The sequence below is a fragment of the Perognathus longimembris genome, chromosome 4, assembly GCF_023159225.1.
Source record: "Perognathus longimembris pacificus isolate PPM17 chromosome 4, ASM2315922v1, whole genome shotgun sequence".
In the NCBI taxonomy this organism is placed as follows: Eukaryota; Metazoa; Chordata; class Mammalia; order Rodentia; family Heteromyidae; genus Perognathus; species Perognathus longimembris.
Window position 1 is genome coordinate 74,436,904 of NC_063164.1, and position 26,542 is coordinate 74,463,445.

General features: G+C 36.8%; 1 protein-coding gene across 1 annotated transcript; it reads right to left on the reverse strand.

Annotated features, from left to right (window-relative positions):
- Nucleotides 1-20,079: 20,079 nt before the first annotated feature.
- On the reverse strand, nt 20,080-20,854 carry LOC125350029 (RNA-binding protein FUS-like). Its single transcript, XM_048344296.1, has one exon. It carries the CDS (start codon nt 20,804-20,806, stop codon nt 20,429-20,431), a length of 378 nt encoding a protein of 125 aa, XP_048200253.1. The 5' UTR covers nt 20,807-20,854; the 3' UTR covers nt 20,080-20,428.
- Between the last annotated feature and the right edge of the window lie 5,688 nt (nt 20,855-26,542).

Here is a 26,542-nt window from a genome sequence, read left to right on the forward strand (position 1 = left end):
GCAAATCAAAACAACATTGAGATTCCATCTCACCCAGTAAGAATGTCCTATATCAAGAAAACTAACAATAACAATTGGTGGAGGGGATGAGGCCAAAAGGGTACCCTACTTCATTGTTGGTGTAAATGTAAACTGGTTCAGACACGCTGGAAAGCTGTATGGAGATTCCTCAGAAGGCTAAACATAGAGCTACCCTATGACCCAACAGCCCCACTTTCGGGTATCTATCCAAAAGACCACAAAAAAAATTCACACTAAAGCCACCAGCACAACAATTTTCATCGCAACATAATTTGTCATAGCTAGAATCTGGAACCAACCCAGATGCCCCTCAGTAGACTAATGGATCAGGAAAATGTGGTACATATACACAATGGAATTTTATGCTTCTATCAGAAAGAATGACATTGCCACATTCATAAGGAAATGGAAGGACTTGGAAAAAAATTGTACTAAGTGAAGTGAGCCAGACCCAAAGAAACATGGACTCTATGGTTTCCCTCATAGGGAAAAATTAGCACAGGTTTAGGCAAGTCACAGCAGAGGATCACAAGAGCCCAACAGCTATACCCTTATGAACACAGAAGATGATGCTAAGTGAAATGAACTCTAGGTTATGGAAACGATTGTTATATCACTGTTGCAACTACTTTCAACGTGCTATGTGTAACCGTAGCTTCTATTATTGATGATCTTCTTGTATCCCTTTCCTGTGGTTGTACCTACACTATCTCTGTATATTATCTGTATATATTGGAAACCATGTATATTGGTATTAGAACTATGAAAGTGAAAGGGAATACCAAAATCGAGAGACACAGGCTAAAAAAAGACAAACAACTACAAAAGAAATACTTGAAAAACTGTTTGGTGTAAATGAACTGAACAACTCATGGGGGGAAAGGGAGGCGGAGGGGGGAATGAGGGATGAGGTAACAAACAGTACAAGGAATGTATTCAATGCCTAACACATGAAACTGTAACGTCTCTGTACATTAGTTTGATAATAAAATTTTTAAAAAAAGAAATAGAAAGACTTGGAAAAAAATGTTTTAAGTTATGTATGTTAGGCCCAGAGAGATAAAGGATTCATGTTTTCTCTTATATATAAGCTAGATTTAGCTTACAAACTTTTAAGTACATTGTATAGTCTCAAGTATATACAAATATATTAACCAAAATATGATAGATTCAAGGGAGATCTCAACTATTGTAATTCCTTAGAAAGCTGAAATCAAAGTTCAGCAAAATCAAACACCAGAAGTCAGGTATTCAAAAGGGACGGTAGAAGGGCTGGGAATATGGCCTAGTGGCAAGAGTGCTTGCCTCCTACACATGAAGCTCTCGGTTCGATTCCCCAGCACCACATATATGGAAAATGCCCAGAAGGGGCGCTGTGGCTCAGGTGGCAGAGTGCTAGCTTTGAGCGAGAAGAAGCCAGGGACAGTGCTCAGGCCCCGAGTCCAAAAAAAAAAAGGGACGGTAGGATCAAGGGGAAAGGAGTAGACATGAAGAGGAGAAAAAGAGAAATATACAAACAACAATCCCATGCATATCCTACAAAATTATAATGAATATGGTGTTAACAGGGAAAGGATGGGTCAGAATGTTGAGAGGGGTAACATTGATCAAGATATATTTTTATTCATGCACTGCTTTGTTAAATGGCAATTACTTTGTACAAATACTTAAAGATAATAAAAAGAAGCGTGCTTTTAAGAAACAAAGATAAAAAGGAATATCAAAACAGAAATTTAATTGGAAAGAGAGGTAAACAACGGAAGTGGTGATATTGATAAAGATGCATTGCACTCACAATCTGTCTCTGTAATTGTAACCTCCCAGAGTACTATTACTTAAAATACTTTCTTAAATGAAAGTGCTTCAATATATCCAATTAACTTCAGACACATGGAGTTAACAAGTAAATTTCTTGCAAAAAAAACTGTTTAATATCTTAAAAATCTGTCTATAGATGTATTTAAATAAAGTAACTAAATTGAGTTTGAAGGAACAGAAATTTTGAATGGAGGTTACTAACTTCACATACACATAAGGAAAGAGACTCTATGTTAAACACGAATGCATAAATGGAACTCATAAAGTTAGGTGTTTAATGTATATCATTAAAGACAAGTTAAGTTCCTTTCGAGATAAGAATTTATTAAAACATTCAATCATTGCAGAAAGTAAGTGAAACACTGGAATTATGAATGGCTCAGATTTAGGCTCCTTTTCCTTTCTTACTCTATCCTTTCATACAGCAAAGCTACTTACTTTGCTATAAACTTTTTAATTTTCATGCCCATGACCCTTGAGTTTATATTTGTTAACTAGATGCCATTTTAAAATGCCTATGCTTACATATACATAAAAGTAGAAATATCATTTTAAATTACTATAAAGATACTGCAAATTTGCTGAGTCAACAAGTACAATGATCGTGTTTATACCCAGTTGGAAGATGTTTCATTTTTTTCAGTGGTTAATAACTCTGCTATCCATTTAGGTATCTAGGTTGAGAGTTAGGTGTGACACTTGGCCTTTCATTTGCCCCATCCAAAATCATCACGTTCTATAAATTTAACTCTAATACATCTGAAAAAAATAACATGCTGCTAGTGGCTAATCCTCCTCCTTCTTTTAATCCTCCTTTTCCTCCTTCTTTTTGTCAGTTGCAGGGCTTGAAGTCACGGCCTGGGTGCAGTCCCTGAGCCTTTTCATGCAGAAAGCTAGTGCTCTACCACTTGAGCCAAAGATTCACTTCTAGTTGCTAATTCTTGTTACCCTAAAGAGTTGAGGGGCTGAGATCAGCTTTGGCACAAAAGCTTTAATGTTCCATCTCAGTGGAAGAAGTTAGGTGTGATGGAATGTGCTTATCATCCTAATTATCATGGGACATTTAGGATAGAAAGATTGTGTTTTTGGTGCATCCCCAAGCAGGGAGTGAGACTCTACTACAAAATAAAGTTATATAAGGATTCTTGGACTCATGGAAGAACATTGAAACAATTCCATTGCAAGCATGAGTCTCTGAGTTCAAATCTTAGTATTGAAAAATAAATATATAATGGGGAGGAGAGTCTCTGCCTGCTGTATATTAGAGAGTAGCCTAAAATCCAGAATATACAGGAGCTCAAAGAACCATCAACTTGATTATTAAATAGACAAAGAAACTAATGATGACTCACAGAAGAAAAAGAAAGAATGGGCAATATACACATAAAGAAATACTCAAAGGCCAGGCACCAGTGGCTCACCTGTAATCTTGGCTACTTAGGAGGCTGAGATCTGAGGATCATGGTTGAAAGCCATCCCAGGCAGGAAAGTCAGTGAGATTCTTATCTCTAATATACTACTCAGAAAAATCAGGACGTGGTTCTGTGGCTCAAATGCTAAAGCACTGGCCTTAACCCAGAGCTCAGGGACAAAGCCCAGGTTCCAGAGTTCAAGCAACAGGACCAGAAAAAAAAAAATTGCTCAGCATCGTTGGCCATAAAATTAATGAAAATCAATATGGCACTAAGATTCTACCTCATCCTGGTTAAAATTGCTCTCATCAAAATACAAACAGTAACAGATACCGTCATTAATATGGGAAACCCTAATATACTGTTTGTGGGAACCTAAACTTGTTCAACCACTCTGGAAAGCAGATTGGGGATTCCTCAACAATCTCAACTTAGAACTACCCGACGATCCATTAATAATACCACTCTTGGGCACATATCCATAAGATTATGCCAGCTTACAGTAAAGCCACATGCATATCCATGTTCTTCATTGCACTTTTCACTGAAGTCAAAGTATGGAAACAGTGCAGATGCTCTCAATGGATGAATGGATCAAGAAAATATTGTATATATACCCCATGGAATTTTTTTAATCCACTTAGGAAGAATGTTATTGTATCATTTAAAAAGAAATGGGTGGACCTGGAAAAAATATGTTAAGTAAATCAGGTCCAGAGAAATAAAGGATGCATGTTTTGTCTCATATGTACAAGTTATACTTAATTTATAAATGCACAAATGAGCCCATGAAGGGTTGCATGAAAGTATACACAAATGAATTAATTGATGTATGGTATTTGCAGAGGAAATTCAAATGTTGTAATTCCTTAGAAAAACTCGCAGATCAACAAAGTGATTTCCAGGAAAATGTGCTTAAAAAGTATGTGGGAGGGCTGGGAATATGGCCTAGTGTTAAAGTGCTTGGCTCGTATACATGAAGCCCTGGGTTCGATTACTCAGAACCACATATATAGAAAAAGCCAGAAGTGGCTCTGTGGCTCAAGTGGTAGAGTGCTAGCCTTGAGCAAAAAGAAGCCAGGGAGTGTGCTTAGTTAGGACCTGAGATCAAGCCTCAGGACTGGAAAAAAAAAAAAAAAAGCAAAAAGTAAAAAGTGTGTGGGAGAGTTGAAAGTGAAGAGGGAACACAAATTAAGACTGGATAGTGAAATAATTCAATCATAATATTCAATGTACATCTTATAAAATGAAGAAAATTGTTGAGAGGGGTTGGTAGGGAGAGAATCCAGGAAAATATTAAAAGAGGTTACATCAATCAAGACTACATTGCATTGATTTCTTGAATGGTAACTTCTTCATTCACTTACTTAAATATAGCAAAACACCATTTAAAATAGGAAAGCTTTCACTTCTTTCTTTTGCATTGCCATCCCCTATTTTAGCTGCTCTTCTGTCTTCCCTGGAAAACTTCCAGTCTCCACATTTTTGTCTTCTAATTCATGATTTCCTAAAATCTTTGGTCCAGTGAAGGTATAGTGATCTCAAATAAACACATATATAATCATTCTCCAACTTTAAAATATGCAGTAGCTATTTAATGCCAAACAATTTTTTTTTTTTTGTCAGTCATGGGGTTTGGATCAGGTGTGGTCCCTGAGCTCTTTAAGTCAAGTCTGACACTCTGCCACTTTGAACCACAGCTCCACTTCTGGTTTTCTGGTGCCTAATTGTACATAAGAGTCTGAAGGACTTCTCTGCCCCATCTGGCTTTGAACTGCAATCCTCAGGGTTCACTCTCCTGAGAGCCTATGATTGCAGCCATGAGCCACCAGCACCCAGCAACAATAACATCTATAAAGCTCTATCTGAATTGAACATTGTCAAAACCTTAGCCTATATCACTTCCTTTGAGTAAAGCTACTGAAGTAATTAAGTCAAAGTGCATAGTCAAATAAGTTTGTAATTCATTCATTGATACTTTTCTTCTATATATAAGACACACCCTTCTGCTCAGTCATTTTGCCTGCTTCTCACTTTGCTTCTTTTTTATTTCCTCCTTCTTTTTAAAAATTTTTATTATCAAGCTGATGTAAATAGAGGTTAGAGTTTCATGCGTTAGGCATTGGCTACATTTCTTGTACTGTTTGTTACCTCGTCCCTCATTCCCCCAACCCCCCATCCCCTTTCCCTTTCTCCCCCATGAGTTGTTCAGTTCATTTACACCAAACAGTTTTGCAAGTATTGCTTTTGTAGTTGTTTATCTTTTTTAACCCGTGTCTCTCGATTTTGGTATTCCCTTTCACTTTCATAGTTCTAATACCAATATACACAGTTTCCAATGTACTCATATAAGATACAGAGATAGTGCAGGTACAACCACAGGAAAGGGATACAAGAAGATCATCAATAATAGAAGCTACGGTTACACATAGCACGTTGAAAGTAGTTACAACAGTGATATAGCAATCGTTTCCATAACATGGAGTTCATTTCACTTAGCATCATCTTCTGTGTTTATAAGGGTATAGCTGTTGGGCTCTTGTGATGCTCTGCTGTGACTTGCCTAAACCTGTGCTAATTATTCCCTATGAGGGAAAACATAGAGTCCATGTTTCTTTGGGTCTGGCTCACTTCACTTGGTATAATTTTTTTCCAAGTCCTTCCATTTCCTTATGAATGGGGCAATGTCATTCTTTCTGATAGAGGCATAAAATTCCATTGTGTATATGTACCACATTTTCCTGATCCATTAGTCTACTGAGGGGCATCTGGGTTGGTTCCAAATTGTGCTGCAATGAACATTGTTGTGTTGGTGGCTTTAGTGTAATTTTTTTGTGGTCTTTTGGATAGATACCCAAAAGTAGGGCTGTTGGGTCATAGGGTAGCTCTATGTTTAGCCATCTGAGGAACCTCCATACAGCTTTCCAGAGTATCTGAAGCAGTTTACATTTCCACCATCAATGAAGTAGGGTACCCTTTTGGCCTCATCCCCTCCACCAATTGTTATTGTTAGTTTTCTTGATATAGGACATTCTTACTGGGGTGAGATGGAATCTCAATGTTGTTTTGATTTGCATTTCTTTTATGGCCAGTGATGTAGAGCCCTTTTTCATATGTCTCTTGGCCATTCTCATTTCCTCATCAGAGAAGTCTCTTCTTAACACATCCCTCCACAGTTCCTACTTGATTTTCAGATTTTAAATGGTCTTTCCTCAGTACACCTTCCTGATTGTCCACTTCCAGGCTAGCTTATACATAAGCATATTCTTTATACTACTTTACCTTCAGAAAAATGGTCACAATTAGCATATGAATCTACATATCAATATCTATATATCTATCTATCTCCACATCTATCTGTGTATACGCTTAACTAAGTTTTGTTAAAATGTTAGATTTACGTTGGCCAAAATTATTACCATTAATCCAAAATATCTATATACATTTAATTAATTATTGTTTTACATATCAAAATGGAGAGACAATGGATAAAAGAAAAATCAATGTAATGGTAATACTTACAAAACTATATTCTGTAAACCAATTGTCCAATTCATGGGAGGAGGGGAGAACTACGGGGAAAAATGGGGGAGGCAACAAGCTGGATAAGAAATGAACCCGAGGGACTTCTGGGAAGATGGCAGAGGAGCAGCAGAGCCCTAGCTGAGCTCCCTCCAACATCGCAGTTTTCCCATCCCAGAGAAACTTTTACTTCTAGAAAGACAGCCAGAGTAAGTTATGACAGTACAGGGATTCTGGCCAGGAAGGAAAAATCAACTTTGCTGGTCTGAAAACACAGATTTGAGCTCCAGGCGGTGTCCCACTGCCATGCCAGTGCTGGTGCCGGCACAGCACCCCACACACCCTGCAGCTAAAGCACTCACCTAAGACTGGGGAGATATCCTCCATATGGTGGGGGTACAGACAGATAGCAGGCTGAGCACAGATGGGCCGAAAACGCAGAGAAAGCGTGAGTACCCACGAAAGACACTCTTACTCATGCCCATAGAGCAGCTTTTGGGAGGTAGTCCTTCTCCCACTGCCAGAGCAAAGAGCCATCCTTGACACTGGCATAGGGTCAGACCAGACTGGAGCTAAAGCCCACCTGGGGAAAGTGAGGACAAAGTGGCTATCTTTGAGAAGGGCAAGAGGGAATGACCAGTGAGAGCCAGCTCTGCCCAGGAGAAACACCCCCACCCAGGCGGGGGGGCTTGTCCTGGGCCTTGGCTCAGGTAGAGGTGCCTGCCCTAAATTAAAAGCAAAAGCGGTGAGCAGCTACCAGCTGAACGGAACAGCCACATGGGAGAACAAACAGTTCCCAAGACAGATAAACTATCCTGTTTAGAAGCCCAATTCCCAGCCCTAAATGGAGCTGAATTACATACCCAGCTCTGCCCAGAAGGCCGCCACTCCCAGGAGGGAGGAACCTCCCCCAGGCAAGCAACTCTCAGCTGGGTAAACCAGACCAGAGGCTCTTCGCCCTGCTGATTCCACAGGCTATTCAAAGCCAGGTGTTAAAGGAAGCAGACCCAAGCAGACAGGAGGAGAAGCAGTTCCCAAGACTATTCATGTCCGCCACCTACAGAAGACACCCAAGTCTTACCTGCAGGCTGTGGGAACCACAGAGACCCAGAATTTCACTAACAGGGGAAGAGGGTCAAAGCAGATCCACCTCCTGCAAGCTGAAAGCAAGTCAAACCAGGCAAGCAGCAGAATAGACTGCAGACCATCGCAAGGAAACCAGAGACTGTATAAGGCCCACCCAAACAAGGAAGACTTTTTTTTTTTCTCAAAAAATTTTTAAGCTTTCTTTTTATTTATTTTTTTTTATATTTTCATTTCTGAAACGTCATTGGTTTGTTTTTGTTTTCCATTTTTACCTGTTGGTTCTATCAAGTTTTTTTCTTTGTTCATTTTTTTTCTGTTTTTTTTTTTCCTTTTAAATAATTTTTCTATGTTATGTGCATCTGTCTTCCAGTATTTTTTCTTTATTTCTCTCTTTGCATTCTCTTTCTTTAAAAATTACTTTCCTATGAATAACACCTCCACTCTTTTCTGCTAACACTCCATTGTCTATCATTTTAACCTTGTTATTTCTACTGATTCTACTCTCCTCCACATTTCCACGTCACTGAAACTAAACCAAAATCATCACCCCCCCCCCCATACATTTTACTCTATTCTCTTTATTACCTCTAACTTACCCTCCTGACTCACTTCTAGGTCCTCCAGATTCCATTGACTCCTGGTTATCAGATGGAGGATATCACTGCTTAACCCTAGTGAGTCAAAGGGATTGATAGAGAAAGCCAGTCCAAAAAGAACTTAATATAAGAACAAGAATCGCTCATAGGGTTGTAACAGTAAATAAATAATTACTGAATACATGGCTCAGGATTGGTTGTATTCTTTAGGAACACCAAATCTAATTTTATAGACAGGTATAAAATGTATCTGTATATAATTGTGAACTTCTAAGATTTACACAACAGTGCTTGGTAAGGTCTGCTTTGGGTCTTAAATGGTGCTCACAGGTGCTTGTAGATTGGCATTCCCAATCCAAATGGGCAGAAGAAACACAAGAAAGATGGAAAATAATGGAGTCTTATCTCTCACTCAAAACAAGCAGGAAGCAGAGCAGTCAAACAAAGACATAGAAGAGAACCTTTAAAATGCTCTACAAAGTCTACTGATAAAGATGATAAATGAAAAGTTTGGATCTTTTCAGTCAATTATTCTAGAGAGTGAGGAGGCAAAGCAAAAATTAATGGAGAATTTTATGTCATGGCCTCCACAAATAGAAAGATAAGTGAATTTCAAGAGTCAAATGAAAAGATAGCTACCCAGCTAAAAGATTTGAGAGACAACACTCAAAACCAAATTATTGAAGAAAAGAAGTCCATGCAGGACCTAAGAGATAATTATAGCAAGGACATGGAAATCATCAGGAAAGACCAGTCAGAAGGAAAAGAGATTCAAAATCAAGTAGCTAGCCTACAGTCCTGACTAACTGAAGCAGAGGATCGAATCTCAGGAGCGGAAGATTCCCTAGAATCTATGGAGAAAGTTCAAAAATCAATATAAAACCAATCCAATCGAGAAAACAGATCGTTCCAGGAGATTCAAGATACAATCAGAAAGCCCAATTTAAGGATAATAGGTATTGAGAAAAACCTGGAGAATGAAGTTAATGGAATAAGCAACCTATTTAACAGAATATTAGCCTAGAACTCCCCAAATATCCAGAAGGAAAGGCCTATACAGATACAAGAAGCATTTAGAACCCCAAACCGACCAGACCAGAATAGCACATCCCACCAACACATTGTTATCAAAACTAGATCAACAGAGTCCAAGGAAAGAATCCTTAAAGCTGTTAGGGAGAAGAAAACAATCACATATAAAGGAAAAGCAATCAGAATTACCCCAGACTTCTCAGCAGAGACCATGAAAGCAAGGAGAGCCTGGAATGAGGTATACCAAACACTAAATAAAAATAACTACCAACCAAGAATACTGTACCCAGCTAAACTCTCATTCATAGCTGAAGGTCAAATAAAAGTCTTCCACTGTAAGGAAAAACTGAATCACTATATCTCCACCAAACCAGCTTTACAGAAAATCCTCAAAGATGTACTATACAGGGAAAATAATCAAGATCCCAAAGCAGACAGAGAAATGAACCCTAAATAGTAAACCAGAATATCAGAAAAACAAATGGGAAGAATCAGCCTTTAACAAGATAGGGATAATGAAAGGAAGAAATTATCAGCTCTCAAATCTAACTCTCAAAATTAATGTACTTAATTCGCAATCAAATGACATAGGCTCATAAGTTGGATCAAAAATCAAGATCCATCTTTCTGCTGCCTCCAAGAAACTCATCTATCCAGCAAAAGTAAACATCTTCTAAAAGTGAAAGGCCCAATCAAATCTATCTAGCAAATGGCCCCCATAAGCAGGCTGGAGTTGCAATCCTAGTGTCAGAAAAAATTGACTTCAAATTCAAAAAGGTAAGAAGAGACAAAGACGGTTACTACGTACTAATAAAGGGATCTCTCCTACAGGAAGATATAACCATCCTAAATATCTACAATAGAATGCAGGAGCACCCAACTTCATCAAACAAACACTACTGAGTCTAAAAACATACATAGACCCAAACACATTGATAGTTGAGGACTTTAACACTCCACTATCACCTCTGGACAGATCAACATGCCAAAAATTGAACAAAGAAACCACAGAACTAAACAATTGCATAAACCAACTAGACTTAATAGACATCTACAGAATATTCCACCCTGCAACAACAGAATACACATTCTTCTCAGCGGCACATGGAACATTCTCAAAAATAGAGCATATCGTAGGGCACAAAGAAAATATGTACAAATTCAGAAGTATCAAAAACATTCCCTGCATTCTCTCAGACCACAATGGAATAAAATTAGAGCTCAACTCAAATAGCCACCACAGAAAATCCTACAGTTCATGGAGACCAAAGAACACACTGCTGAACCATCAGTGGGTCATTGAAGAAATTAAAACAAAAATTCAAATGTTTGGAACTCAACCAAGATGAGGATACAAAGTACCAGCCCTTTGGGACACAGCAAAGGAAGTACTCAGAGGAAAATTTATATCTCTGAGTGCATACATCAACAAACTGGAGACAGCAACTCTATAATTTAAGGAAGCACCTTAATTTCCTTGAAATAGAACAACAAGCCAAATCCCAACTAGATAGACAGAAGCAAATAATTAAAATCAAATCAGAATTAAATCAATTAGAGACAAAAAAAAATCGAAAGAATCAACAAAACAAAGATTGGTTCTTTGAAAAAATCAACAACATAGACAGACCCCTAACAAACCTGAACAAAAAACGAAGGCAGCACACTCAAATAAACAAGATAAGAGATGAAACAAGTAACATCACCACAGAAACAACCAAAATTCAGACCATAATAAGAGACTATTTTGCAAACCTGTATGCTAACAAATTCGAGAACTTGGAAGATATGGATGATTTCCTACAAAAAAATCATATCCCCAAACTCAACCATGAAGATTTAAACCTTCTAAACAGACCTATATCCAGTATTGAAATAGAAACGGCAATAAGTGATCTCCCATCCAAGAAAAGCCCAGGTCCAGACAGATTCACAAGAATTCTACAGGCCTTCAAAACAGAACTCCCACCAATATTTCTCAAACTCTTCAATGAAATTGAAAGAACGTTCACTACCAGACACATTCTATGAAGCCAGTATAACCCTCATCCCAAAACCAGGCAGGGACTCATCACGAAAAAACAACTATAGACCGATTTCCCTGATGAATATAGCCTCAAAAATTCTCAACAAAATTCTGGCCAATCGATTTCAACAGGTCATCAAAAAAAAAAATCATACACCACGATCAGACTGGATTCATCCCAGGGATGCAAAGTTGGTTCAATATACCCGTCAATTAATGTAATCCACCACATCCACCACTTCCACTGGGGCAAGGTAAAGAACTCGATGTGGAGAAAACGTTTGATAAAATCCAGCGCCCATTTATGCTAAAAGCCCTGGAAAAACTGGGATTCCAGGGAACTTTCCTGAATATAATCAAGGCAGTTTATGACAAACCAACAGCAAGCATAACTCTAAATAGTGAAAAACTAAAGCCATTCCCTTCAAAATCAGGAACAAGGCAGGGATGTCCACTCTCTCCCCTTCTCTTCAACATAGGACTAGAATTCCTAGCAAGAGCAATTAGGCAAGAAGGAAATAAAAAGGGGATACAAATAAGACAAGATGAAGTTAAATGTTCTCTCTGTGCAGATGACATGATCCTATACCTAAAGAACCCCGTAGACTCTACCCCAAGGTACTAGAGCTGATTTAAAACTTTGGCAAAGTTGCAGGATATAAAATAAACCCTCAAAAATCAACGGCCTTTCTCTATGCTAACGATCCAAAGACCAAGGCTGAAATCAGGAAAATAACTCCTTTTGCAATAGCCTCAAAAAACATAAAATACCTAGGAATAACCTTAACCAAAGAAGTGAAAGACCTCTATGATGAGAACATTAAAAACATGAAAAATGAAATTAAGGCAGAACTAAGGAAATGGAAAAACCTCCCATGCTCCTGGATTGGGAGGATTAATATAATCAAAATGGCAATATTGCCAAAGGCAATCTACAAATTCAATGCAATACCCATTAATATCCCAACACCATTTTTTAATGAAATAGAGTAAGCAATCCTGAAATTCATATGGCACAATAAAAGACGTAGAATAGCAAAAACAATCCTAAGCAGAAAGAACGGTGCTGGAGGAATTACAATACCCTACTTCAAGCTGTATTATGAAGCTAGAGTAAGAAAAAAACAGCTTGGCATTGGCACCAGAACAGGCCTGAAGACCAATGGAACAGAATTGAAGGACCAGAAATGAACCCACAGAACTATGCCTCCTTAATCTTTGATAAAGGAGCTAAAACAATAGTCTGGAATAAAGATAGCCTCTTTAACAAATGGTGCTGATAAAACTGGTTCAACACATGCAACAAACTATAACTAGATCCTTATATATCACACTGCACCAATATCAATTCAAAATGGATTAAAGACCTGGGAATCAAAACAGACATCCTGAAAACACTAAAGGAAGGAGTAGGAGAAACACTTGGGCTCCTTGGTACAGGAAGGAACTTCCTTAACAAAGACCCAGAAAGGCTACAAATCAAAGAAAGGTTGGACAAATGGGATTACATCAAACTGCAGAGCTTGTGCAGGGTAAAGGACATAGCTTGCAAGATAAACAGAAAGCCCACAGATTGGGAGAAGATCTTTACTGGCCCTTCAGTGGACAAACTCTTCATATCTAAAATATATGCAGAACTAAAAAAAATACATACCTCCAACACAAATCCGCAAAGAACCAATAGCCCCCTCATCAAGTGGGCTAGAGACTTACAAAGAGACTTCTGTGATGAGGAAATGAGAATGGCCAAGAGACATATGAAAAAGTGCTCTACATCATTGGCCATAAAAGAATTGCAAATCAAAACAACATTGAGATTCCATCTCACCCCAGTAAAAATGTCCTATATCAAGAAAACTAACAATAACAACTGTTGGAGGGGATGTGGCCAAAAGGGAACCCTACTTCATTGTTGGTGGAAGTGTAAACAGGTTCAGCCACTCTGGCAAGCAGTATGGAGATTCCTCAGAATGCTAAACATAGAACTCCCCTATGACCCAGCAGCCCCACTTTTGGGATCTATCCAAAAGACCACAAACATAATCACACTAAAGCCACCAGAACAACAATGTTCATCGCAGGATAATTTGTCATAGCTAGAATCTGGAACCAACCCAGATGCCCCTCCGTAGACGAATGGATCAGGAAAATGTGGTACATAAACACAATGGAATTTTATGCCTCTATCAGAAAGAATGACATTGCCACATTCCTAAGGAAATGGAAGGACTTGGAAATAGTTATACTAAGTGAAGTGAGCCAGACCCAAAGAAACATGGACTCTGTGGTCTCCCTTATAGGGAATTATTAGCACCGGTTTAGGCAAGTCACAGCAGAGGATCACAGGAGCCTAATAGCTATACCCTCATGAACACATAAGATAATGCTAAGTGAAATGATCTCCATGTTATGGAAACAATTGTTATACCACAGTTGTAATTACTGTCAACATGCCATATGTAACTGTAGCCTCTATTATTTATGTTCTCCTTGTATCACCTACGTGTGGTTGTACCTGCATTATCTCTGTATCTTATCTGAGTATATTGGAAACTGGGTATACTTGTATTACAACTAGGAAATTGGAAGGGAATACCAAAATCGAGAGACACAGAGTAAAAAAAGATAAACAACTACAAAAGCAATACTTGCAAAACTGTTTGGTGTAAATGAACTGAACAATTCATGGGGGAGGGGGGAAAGGGAAAGGGGGAGGTGGGAGCGGGGAATGAGGGCAGAGGTAACAAACAGTACAAGAAATATATCCAATGCCTTATGTTTGAAACTGTAACCTCTCTATAATTCAGTTTGATAATAAAATATATATATTAAAAAAAGAAATGTACCCACTGCCATACATATAAGACTCTAACTCCTCTGTACATCACTTTGACAATAAATAGTTAAAAAATGAATTATAATAATTCAGTTCTTAAGTTAAATTATTCATAATTTAAGTGTATCAATAATCATATATGGCTACTTGCTATGACATTGGACAGTGAACTATTTCTAGCACTGCAGAAAGTTTTACTAGGCATTATTGGTTTTGACTATACGTTCTGTTGAAATAGAGTCAATTTCTCATAGCTCAACCTTAAAATCTGAAAAGTAGACTCAATTTTGATTTACCTAACCTTAATATATTCAAACTATTATTGGCCTCTTGACAAAGGGAATTTTTCCCTAATCTTCATTCATGTTTTAAAACTATATATTGTAAATGATTTTATATAAATCATTTTGGAAGAAGCTGGCCTGGCACTTGCCTGTAGTCTCAGCTGCTTGGCAGGAGATTCAGTTGAGACCAGGAATATCAGACTCATTATATAGGCAACACATTGCTGCCCTGACTCTCTCTCTCTCTCTCTCTCTCTCTCTCTCTCTCTCTCTCTCTCTCTACATATATATGTATATATATAGAGAGAGATCTGTCTCTCTCTGCATGTATTAGATTTGTTTAATTCCTAAAGATTCATTAATTTACTCATACCTATGTGATTATCATTTACCACATCTCAAAATAAAATACATTCAAAGAGGAATGCTCAATTCAGTAAGATCCAGTGGATTGTAAATAAAGTGTTCCCAAAGCTGACTGTAGATACTAATGATTTAGTAACATCTCAAGAATAAGAACCTTTGAGGTTCAAGGGCCAACCATTCTTTTCATGTGTTCCTAAATCACAACTGCTTCTCCTTTTAAATTGCAGTATCACCTTTTTCCTCTGCAGCTTGGTCATGGGCCCGTTGGCTCAAATCCGTATCGCTAAATCAAGCATGTAGTGGTAGCTCTGGCAGGTTGCAGGAGGAATGAAGCTCATCTGATGTCATTCTAGTATGATTTGATTAAGAGTATCTGACAGTAGGTCACCTCCGCAGGAGGGAACACAACTTTCTCCACCTGGGAATCTCCTTTCTCCTTGATTTTACTTCTACTTTCACACAACACTTTCACACTGACATGTAGAGAACCTAATGAAAGAAGGACAATTATTTGTATCTGTTTGGCCTGAAAATTCCTGACTATTTTGAAATAAATGGGATTGTCAAAGAAGCCCTGAGGTTTGATATCTGACTTACCTAGGGCTAAATACAGTCTTGCACTTTTTCCAGACACATCAGTGTCTGGTGTGTTAACCTTGATTAAAAATTCTGAATGAAACTCAGAATACCTATGATGTTAATGAAATCTAAGCATTTAGAGTACATGAGACAACCCTGTAAAAGAGATTACTATTTTGAATAAAACTCTATATAACATTGTGGTCAGAGTAGGGCAATAATTTACAAAGATGTCAAGTTATGTATCACTTCTGCATTATGTAGTAGCTCATTTAAAAATCAAACATAAACACGGGAAAGAATTCCCATCACAAATTCTGAGTACAAATAGCCTCCTATCATTGCAATAAGTTTGAAAAATAAAAAGAAAGGCAAACTGAGAAACAAGGGGAATTTAGGAGCATCATGCAACATGGCATTCAAATCGAAATGCCAATGATAATGTATAATTTTACAAAATGCATATATGCTTATAATATATAATGCATAAATACATATATTCATAAAATGTCCATATAATTGTATGCATATACATATAATGCATGGTTTACTTAGATATGGAAAAACTTCAATATGTAAAGGGAAATGAATTCAAGAAATATGAAAATCTAAACATAACTGCCTATTCTGATTTTTTTAAAAAACACTCTGTGAATTATTTTTAAGTGCTGTCTCCTGTCTAGATTGTTGATTATCACCATACACTAACTAAGTAAATGTTTATTTATTCTATATAAATGTTATTTTATGTTGATGCTATTAGTGTTATCTTATTTTTTCCTTAATTAAATTAATAAATCCATATACAACTAACACTCTGATAAAATTGAATTTTAAACAACTTTTTACATTAAACATACTGCATTATTAAATTAACTGCACTATTCAGGTTGGGGGAAGGAAGAAGAAGGTGAATGAATGGCATGTAATGAAGAGTCTAGTCCCATTTGGGTAGCCTAGTCTTTATCAACATTGCAACGAAGCCTTACATGTGGTATATAAAATTAGGATTGAATACTTTCAAATCAACAATTTCTAAGTGTTAAGTGTTATTCTGATGGTGATAGAAAAAAACATTCTACCTTACTACTCTTTTTCTAGGATTAAGAGTCTTCTCATTTTCCAAGATTTGATCAATATAACATAAAAGCACCTATCACATTGGAAATATATTTTAATCACACACTAAATAAAAATACTGTGTAAAGAAGGAATTTATGGTTTTTTATTCATAATTTATTGTATAATATGAAACGATTTAAATGAATAATAGTTCTTTAATATGCGCTTCTCTATCCTATGCATGTATTTAAATGTTAGAGAAATTATTTACTATTTTACATACAGCATATCAAACATAAATAGGAATCAGTGCAATTTTAATTCTGAGGAAAATTTTCCAATACTAATGAATATGTTTCAGAACTCAGTTACTTTCGAAACTGGTGACATTTATTTGTTTGGCTAAACTTAGGAATGTCTAGAGATAAATGACATCAAAGATTTTGAGAAGTATATCTTTTCTTAGCTCTAAAAAATTACTAGGAAGTAATTATATGTTTATCATTTTCCTGGATTGTCCAACATTTTACATAGACTAAACCAAATTCAATAATGAATATGAAGGAAAAGTGGAAACAAAATTCAAAAAAAGAATTTCCATATATATATATAGATAAACATTTTTGAAAAGATATATTCTAAGCACAGTTTCCACAGTACTTCTGCAATATTCAATACACCTGTGTATGTATGGAAATTTTCTTAGCCAAAGCATACTAGTAATCCATACTTTGGAACTTACACACACACACACACACACACACACACACACACATCATACACATTATATATATATATATATATATATATATATACATACATACATACATATATAAAACAGGTTTAGAGTGAATTTGTTTTTCGCTCAGAAAGTCCTAGCCCATCATTTATTTTCATAAGAAGCATGTTGTATGCTGCACTGTTGAGAATATGATTGGAAAAGGAGTTCATAAACTGCTTATACCAAAAAAAAACTATGGCCCTGTAAGTACTTCCCTTTACTTGAGGATATAACTGAAATGGGACAAATTTTTTGGTAGAATAATAATTTGTGTTTTCTAAACGAAGCCAGCTTGTGCCACTTAGTTTATTTATTTTTTTCTTTTCTTTTTTTTTTTTTCTTTTTTCTTTTTTTTTTTTTTTTTTTTTTTTTGGCCAGTTCTGGGCCTTGGACTCAGGGCCTGAGCACTGGTCCCTGGCTTCTTCCCGCCCAAGGCTAGCACTCCGCCACTTGAGCCACAGCGCCGCTTCTGGCCGTTTTCTGTATATGTGGTGCTGGGGAATCGAACCTAGGGCCTCGTGTATCCGAGGCAGGGACTCTTGCCACTAGGCTATATCCCCAGCCCCTCTTTTTCTTTTCTTGGTAACAAGAAAGCAAAGAACATTTCATGCTTTAAAAATAAACATTACTATTGACTTGAGGCCAAGCCCACCAAGTATTTGCTTGCAGTTAGTTCACTTTGTCACTCATTGGTGTATTCCCAAAATGAAGGAATGTTCAGCAATAGGAATGATGACAGATAGCTTTTGTGATACAGTTCTAGTCTGTCTGCCTGGACTATAACACACACACACACACACACACACACACACACACACACACACACACACACACATTCTCTATTTCTGGCTGCTAGTCTTTGCATATCCACCTTTGCTGCCCATAAAATGTCACTCACCTCTGACTTTGTTCTTTCTGGTTTGTGCCTAAACTCTTTAACTTGCAAAGCCAACTTTCTACTTCTCCAAAGACTCCCACACAAAACAGTCTGCCATTAACAACTCATATGAAACTCTGTCAAACATCCTTTCAAAATGCAAGCATTTCATTAGAAATTGTACATTTTGTTGTAGACACAATTTTCTTATCAGCAATTTAATTTTCATTATCCATCATTGAAAAGAGGAGAGATTGAGAACAATAATTTTTAGAAGATTGTTTAAATCAAGGGAATATCTGAAAGCACTAGTTAAATCATAATTTGGTGGTGTGATCAAGAGCTATCATAAAGTACTGTTCTCAGAATACCAATCAATGAAATACTGATATTATCAATTTGAAAAGTGAATAACATGTTTTATACACATTTTATTATATCACATCTAATTTATATCTAGTGGCTATCTTAGAAACTGATATGAATTTAACATTTTATTTCTGCACAATGAGTTGAATAAATATTCTAAGACTTTAACCTTGCTAGCTGGAAAATGAAATTATTTTGTAGAAGTTTTTTTTTTCTTTTTTTTAATCAGAAGCACAGGAACTCTTTCAGGAAAAACATGATGCAGCAGAAAAGATCAAAGATGTAGAGGGAAGTCATTTTTCCTTTTTTTGAAAGTGGATGCCTATGGCTTTCATAAATTGAATTTTTTCTTTACAAAAACAGACCTGTAGGCAGTCTATTTGCAGCTGCTAGTATTAACTGCACTTTGTGTAACTTTCTTCCTTTAGAAACTGACTGAGAGATCAATGGAACTTGATGCTGACAGTTTTAGGTAATGCTGACAGTTTTAGGTAGACTTCACTGATTTGTAATAACATGGGCATGCAGAAAAACAAGTAATTACCTAGCCATTATTGTTCATACTTTCAAGTGATACAAGTGACACTATCATTATCCTTGAGTAAGGAAAAAGAAGAAGAGTTACTGGTCATTAACATCAAAGACACTTGTTCATTTTTTTTTTATTTCAAAGCTCTTTTCAATTTAGTAACTTTCACAAATTAACTGTGTGTTTGTGCTCAAATAGAATAGTTTGTAATGATAATTCTTATTTCAATGCTGAGTACTAGAGAATAGCTGTTACAAATATCAACATTGTCACTAGATTATACTTTTAATAATATCATTCCAGATTGTTATAACTACTATGTCCTACATAAATCTGCATAAGAAACCAACAATAGGAAAAAATAGGATGAATCATTGTGTATGGTGAAATAGTTTTAATTTATCTTTTAGTCTTCACTAGAGCTAAAAATGTAAAGGTAAATAAAACAAAATATATATTTAAAAATTTTAAATGCTCTTGGTTAAGAAAAGCCATCTTTATTATCTGACTGTATTAAACTAAATTTTGTGATTTTTCAAAATCTTTTGACTAAAACTACCATGTCATAGCTAAAGACACATCGATTTCTATTGTTCTTATTGTCAAATTATCCTTTTCCGTTATATTCACATAGCAGACTATTAATTCCAGATAAAAGTCTAGCCCCTCAAGAAAAAAAAAATAATGTATGCACAAATGAGTGAGTTTGTTTTTCATTTTTCATTGGCTCATTTTCATTTGGCTCAAATAAAGTATAAACTTGCATGAAGTTACATCTTATTAACATTTATTTTATTAAATGTAAATAGGTAGTTTTATCACTTTCTATTCAGATCATATCACAAAGCTTAATTTATTTTTTTTAAACTAAAACAACAGCTTTTAGTGGGATCCAGAGGTGTGGTTACAATTACAGTCTGACACAAAAAAATCCATGGGTGTTGACGAGTTGGAAGGTTACAAAAGAACGAAGGTCGAAGGTAACACTGGGTACAGGAAGAAAAGCTGTTCCAGAACTTCAGGAGCTGGCTAATACGGCCTATCCCTGCGATCCTGTCTGTGCTCACCCCTAGAGTCCATCCTGCCAGGGCCAAAGCCACCTCTGTCCCCACCACCCCGGGCCCCTCGGAAGCCCCCTCGTTCTCTGCCTTGGCCTCGGTAGCCACCCTGATCGTAGCCTCCTCTGCCACCACGACGATCATCTCCATAGTTACCCCCCATATGAGAGCCCCCTAGTCCCCCTGTCCATAGCTACTGCTCTGGGAGCTGCCACCATCACTTCCAGAGGTGCTGCTGGGAGCTGGCTGCTGGCCATAACCAGGGTAGGAAGACTGCTGCCCGTAAGATGACTGGGAACTCTGGCCATACCCGCCAGTGGAGCCATACCCCTGAGGAGCTGACTGAGTTCCATAGCCTGTGTTCTGAGTCTGTCCATACGAAGAGCCATACCTGCTCTGACCATAATCTGAAGTGTCTGCTGACTGGCCATAACCACTGTAACTCTGCTGTCTATAGGTCTGATTGCTCTGCTGGGAGTAGCCCTGCCCAGGCTGAGTAGGGTAGGCCCCATAGCTTTGGGTTGCTTGCTGGGTATAATCGTTGGAGGCCATGCCCGCGCACGCGTGTACAGGCCGACAAGCAGCGAGATTCCAAGCACTTGGAACTCTGACGCCGGGAGGATTGAGCCACAAAGATTAATTTTTTTTTTTTTTTGGCCAGTCCTGGGGCTTGGACTCAGGGCCTGAGCACTGTCCCTGGTTTCTTTTTGCTCAAGGCTAGAACTCTGCCACTTGAGTCACAGCGCCACTTCTGGCCGTTTTCTGTATATGTGGTATTGGGGAATTGAACCCAGGGCCTCATGTATAGGAGGCAAGCACTCTTGCCACTAGGCCATATCCCCAGTCCACAAAGATTAATTTTTAAATAAAATTATTGTTACTTAAAATAGCAGCACATATCAGCAAAAGTAAGTCAGAGTAATAATGTTGGCAAAAAAAGCTTTCACCACTTAACATTAGCAATAAAAATGTTCTGTTGCATTTCATATCAATCTGCTGCCCAGGAAGAAGTAGATATTTCTTTTGTTTGTATGACAGTGGGAAAAATTCTTCATACCATATGGAAGCATATGAGTCACTTCCCCCTAGAGGCCTTCCTGGCTAGAGGGGAATCACACTGGTAGCAATTCTGGAGCTCTTTCCTCATCCCATATTGAGTCCTACATGATTTAACTGCCTATCTATCCTTGGACTCCAGCATTCTTACAGGGAGCTTTGTGTATACCTATTAATATCGGTATAACTTATCCCATTGGTTCTTTAAACAATGACCTTCGAATGCATACCTTAGCAAAATTTTAATGACCAAACATTCTCTGATTGATTTTATTCAGTGTGTGTGTGTATCTTTTGCCCTGAGAGTTGAATTCAGGGCCTGTGTGTTATTCATGAGGCTAGTGCTCTACTACTTGAACCATGGCTTCACTTGTAGCTCCTTGGTGGTTAATTGCAGAAAAGAATCGCATTAACTTTGCTGCCCAGGCTGGCTTCAAACTGTGATCCTTAGATCTTAACCTCCTGATGAGCTAGGATGACAGATTGGAGTACCCATTCTTGGTTATATTTCCCTTACTTTTAATCTGAAAGACCTGTATGTCTCACAACTAGCCTCAACTCTCGGCAAATAGTATATTCCTAGAATGAGTATATTTTAAACTTATAAGTCTTTTAAAACATCTTTGTTAATCTTTGAATAATAATTGCTTTTGAGTTCATGAAATTTCTCACAGTATGAATTACTGATGTATTATTCCACTGATTTTGAATGACATCTTCACCAGCGAAAACAAAATAAATGATAAATCTAGAGATCATGTATTTTTGGATGATTGTTCATTAATCTATAACATATATTAGCAAAAGTATCGTCATCTTAAGTAACTATGTTTTTAAATATACCTAATATGTAGCAATAGAAGTGCCCCCTCAATATTATTTCAATAATATATTCTGCTCATTCATTTTTCAGATAGATTTCAGAGAAATTTAACCATTTATAAAGACATCATATTGAAATATGAATATACATTGAAATTGTCTAGGATATAACAATTTAATATGAGGAAAAATGTCTGCAGTTATAATATTGATATCTTCCATGGAGGACCATAACCCTACTATATTTTTCAGAGTAACTTTATGATTTCCAATAGTATGCTAAGAAAAATCTAAATACTGAATTTTTTAACTGAATTTAATTTCTTTGTTTAATTTCCTTAAAACATTTGTCTTCTGAATTGTCCAGGATGGTCTTGAATGAACAGTACTCAGGAGCTGATGCTCCTGAGTGCTGAGCTTACTATCAGCATGAACCACCATGAAAGGCTAACTTGATTTAACAGATCTCTCATTCATTATTTTGAGTTACTTTATACAATAGGTGTTCAAATAATATATTTCACTTAAATGATATTTATATTTTCATTTTATTTCTTTGAGTGCATTCCATAATATATTATTAAATAATGACTATGAGTTCAATGTTTCTCTCTCTCTGACACAATTGAATGGAACTAGTACTAAGAATAAGGAAGATTAGCATCTACTGATTCACTGTGAGTTTTTTATTATATTTTTAATCCATGGTTTCCTTCATTGGTAATCATTAGTATATATCTAAGGTATTCCTAGCAGAGAGGATCACACTAGCTTAATAGATATGTACATATTATCATATTAGATGATGCTAAGCAAAATTAACTCCAAGATGTGAAAATAAGAGTTTTTTAACTGTTATTTTTAGTATACTATGTAAAATAATTCCTTTGGTCTTTCACTTTTGCTTTCCTATGGTTTATCCCCTGTTGTCACTGTATTTGATTTTGGTACCATGGGTATTGTATACACATTTTTCTCAATTAGGGAAGGGAAGGGGAACATCAAAACAGGAAAAGGACAAAGGGTAAACCAATGCAACAGTGATACTTACAAGACAATATGTTGGAAATTAACTGTACAGCTTGGGGGGAGGGAAAGTGGGAGAAAATGAGGGAGAGGGTAATGAGTTTGACAAAAATGTAATTATCACCTTACATATGTAAATGCAACCGGTCTATACACCAACTTGACAATAAAATAAAATTGAAATAACTTAAAAAATACATATGTATTATTCTGATTTTATGTATCCCTATGGTCTTTAACAATCTTGTATTTAATCAAGCTATACTCACTCCCTCAAAGACAGCATTCTTGCTGGATTCAAGATAAAAATCTCTCAATTCAGGTTAAATACCTATTGGTTGACCTAGGTCCTGGATTCCTTAAATTTTGTTCTTTGTGTGATTTCTTCTACTTGTTATAGCCTGTTTTTGACATCCCTTTTCCTCACCAAATACAAATACTATTCATCTTTATCTCAATCTACCTCCCTTTGAGTTCCATTAGGTTTTCTCCTTTGGAAAACAACATTCTCCAAATCCTCCCTCAGTAAACATTTGGAACTTCTAGTTCCATGTTGATGTCTTCTAAAATAAAATGCATATGATGCTAAGTGTGTTCTGAGTAAAGCCATTTTACTATAAGGATTTTCCACCAACTCACTAACAGAAGGTGCTGTTCATTCTTGAGTGGATAATACAGTTTCAATATTTAAAGATTTTATCTGAGGTGACCTGGATAAAAAATATAGCAGCAAAAGGGAAAACTCTGTGGATGTTATAATTAAAATGTTTGAAAGTTATAAGGAATAAAGCCTATAAAGACATGATAGTTGGCTGCTCTTAATTTGGCTATATTGATGCCTTACCAAGGAAAATGAGTGAGTAACGGCTGCTAACAAGCAGCTAAAGGCCAAGTGGAAGAACAGACATCCGCCCTATATAGTGCTCCAAATATGTTTAAGATTTATGCTAAAGTTAGGTGCATTGTGATGAAAACATAACCAATGAGCAGAGATGAACCGAAAGCTATGTAGAAATACTTCATCATTAGAAAAATCTCTGAAGCCCCCTTTCTCCAATTTAACAAACATTCTGCTAAGAAGCTCTCTTACATTTCCTTCTTAATGCTAAAAAGAAAACAGGATTAAATTTCATCCTTGGGATGTTCCAGAGTCGTCAAGGGAGAAAATATATCCACTGAGGAAACTGAAAGATTTAGCTGGTACAATTTAGCGGGAGCCAGTTAAGTTAACAGAAGTTGGCTTTTAAGAGTGCTTGGTGAGGGGAACTGGGTTCTCAGACTTGAAAACATAACTTCAGTTAACTAGAGACTAGTGTGTCTAGATATGGAATTTAGCACTCTACTAGGGACCTCCAAGGAATGGGGACATCCCACTGTAGGGTAGCATTTATATTCACGGAAAAAGTGATGACTGATTGTAAATGTAGACGTGAACAACTGCCCTGTCCAATGACAGAAATGGATTGAAACAGCTGAAAAAAATGACCTCATGGAATGGACATATTTTTGTGAGTCAAGAAATTTCAGCAGAGTATGATGTTCCACAAGAGGACTGCCTACTAAGAAAGATGACACAAATGTACTGGCATGGTACATTGAAATTCCCTTGAAGACTCTGCTCTTCAAAACAGAGTTCAGGATGGAAAGTCAGTTACAGGCTGAACTCATTCGTGTTAGCAGAGGCCATTGTGAGAGAAGCAAAGTGACTTGGCTTAACCATCAAGGAGACAGGATGTACAACTACCCTAACAGTTAACCAGGCAGTAAGAGAAAATGGTTGATAGTATATAGTTAGTATAGGGTTAAACTGTACCTCAACACCCAAAAAAAGTCACTATATCATTTGATTTCAAGATTGAAGCTACTGTCCACACTCAAAATACATACACTGACTGAAGTAGCCTTAGGATAGCTAATGGCAGATTCATACTAAGATATTTCCTCTCAGTTCTTTTCTCAAGGGCCTGAAAGCTATTTACTTAGGTATCAATAATAGGAAGTACTGAGGCATAGTGTAAAAGTTGATACAGATATCCAAAGAAACAAAATGATATCCTGATGACTCACGCTATTAGGAGGAGGTTTAGCTTACTAAGTATAATAGGAGTCTTGTCTAAATTTCAACTCACAGTAGGCTTCAGTGTACTTTTTTCCCCCAGTAAAAGTGAATTTGATGTAATTGACAATTAAAAAATATCTCATACTAAAACTTTTCTATGGGAAAGGCTAAGTGGAAACTTCTGAAACCTCCCACTCCTGGGGAAGATAAATATTGCATCTGTAGCTCAGAGGAGTTGGGTAACAGAGATAAGTATCATCATGAAAGACCGCAAGATGCAGAGGTGGTGGTCCAGTCACATTTCCACTTAGTTCTGTCTTCTCACTTGTATAGGGATTAGAAATGAATTGCAGATAATCTCAGGCTAAACTAAATAGGATAGACCTTCAGATCTACTGAGTTGGGTGCAGGAGTCATGACTAGAAATGATTTGTAAAGCATCTAGCACCTGCCATGAAGCCTTTAATCTGGTAAATGCATTCTTGTCAACCTCAATCTAAGAAGAAGGATTGGAAAAATTTGACATTCATACAGAGTGGATAAAATTTTTCATTTGAAATTTTACTTCAGGGATACTTTCCTCTGTCATAATATAGTTTGAAGAGCCTGTTTCTTGGAATTTCTGGTCATCCTCTTGAATATCACACTGATCCATCATATTAATAGGATCATGTTGATTGGATAAAACAAGCAAGAGACAGCTACTGGGTGACTTCCATGACACAGTAAACATTCTCTCCAGAAAGTGGCTGATTAGCCCCAGGTAGATGCAGGACACTGCAGGTTGAGTAGTTCACATGGCCAATTAAAGAAAAACAAATAGTTACATTGTAAATCGCCAATTACAAAGGATGAAGTACAGTACTTACCAGAAATTTAGAGTTTACTGGAAGCACATAAAATTCAGACTTACAGTGTTGTGATTTTTACTTCCTTCATCTGTTTATTTTTCTGGTTATTATCCAAGCCTTTCATTTAAACAAGGGAAGAAAATTTTTTCTAACTCAATCGCATGGAGTGGAAGCAGCCAGTGACCATTGGTGAAACCAAAGAAAGGAAATCTCAAAAGAACATAAAAACTGAAAAACAACTTCAAGTTGGTCAGTTTTTTATTATCATCATACATTGTTACATTGGCAATACTGAATAATATTAAAGATAAAATACATCATCATTTAGAATTATGTGTATGTATTTGGATAAGAAATGTACTCACTCCTTTGCGTATGAAACTCTAACCCACTGTACATCACTTTGACAATAAATAAATTAATTTAATAAAGGAGTATGCTTGTGTAAGTTTTAAATAATTAGCGTGGCTCCTA

What these genes read in the sequence shown, in the direction of transcription:
- LOC125350029 (XM_048344296.1), bottom strand. Translation starts at nt 20,806, where the DNA reads ATGGCCTCCAACGATTATACCCAGCAAGCAACCCAAAGCTATGGGGCC.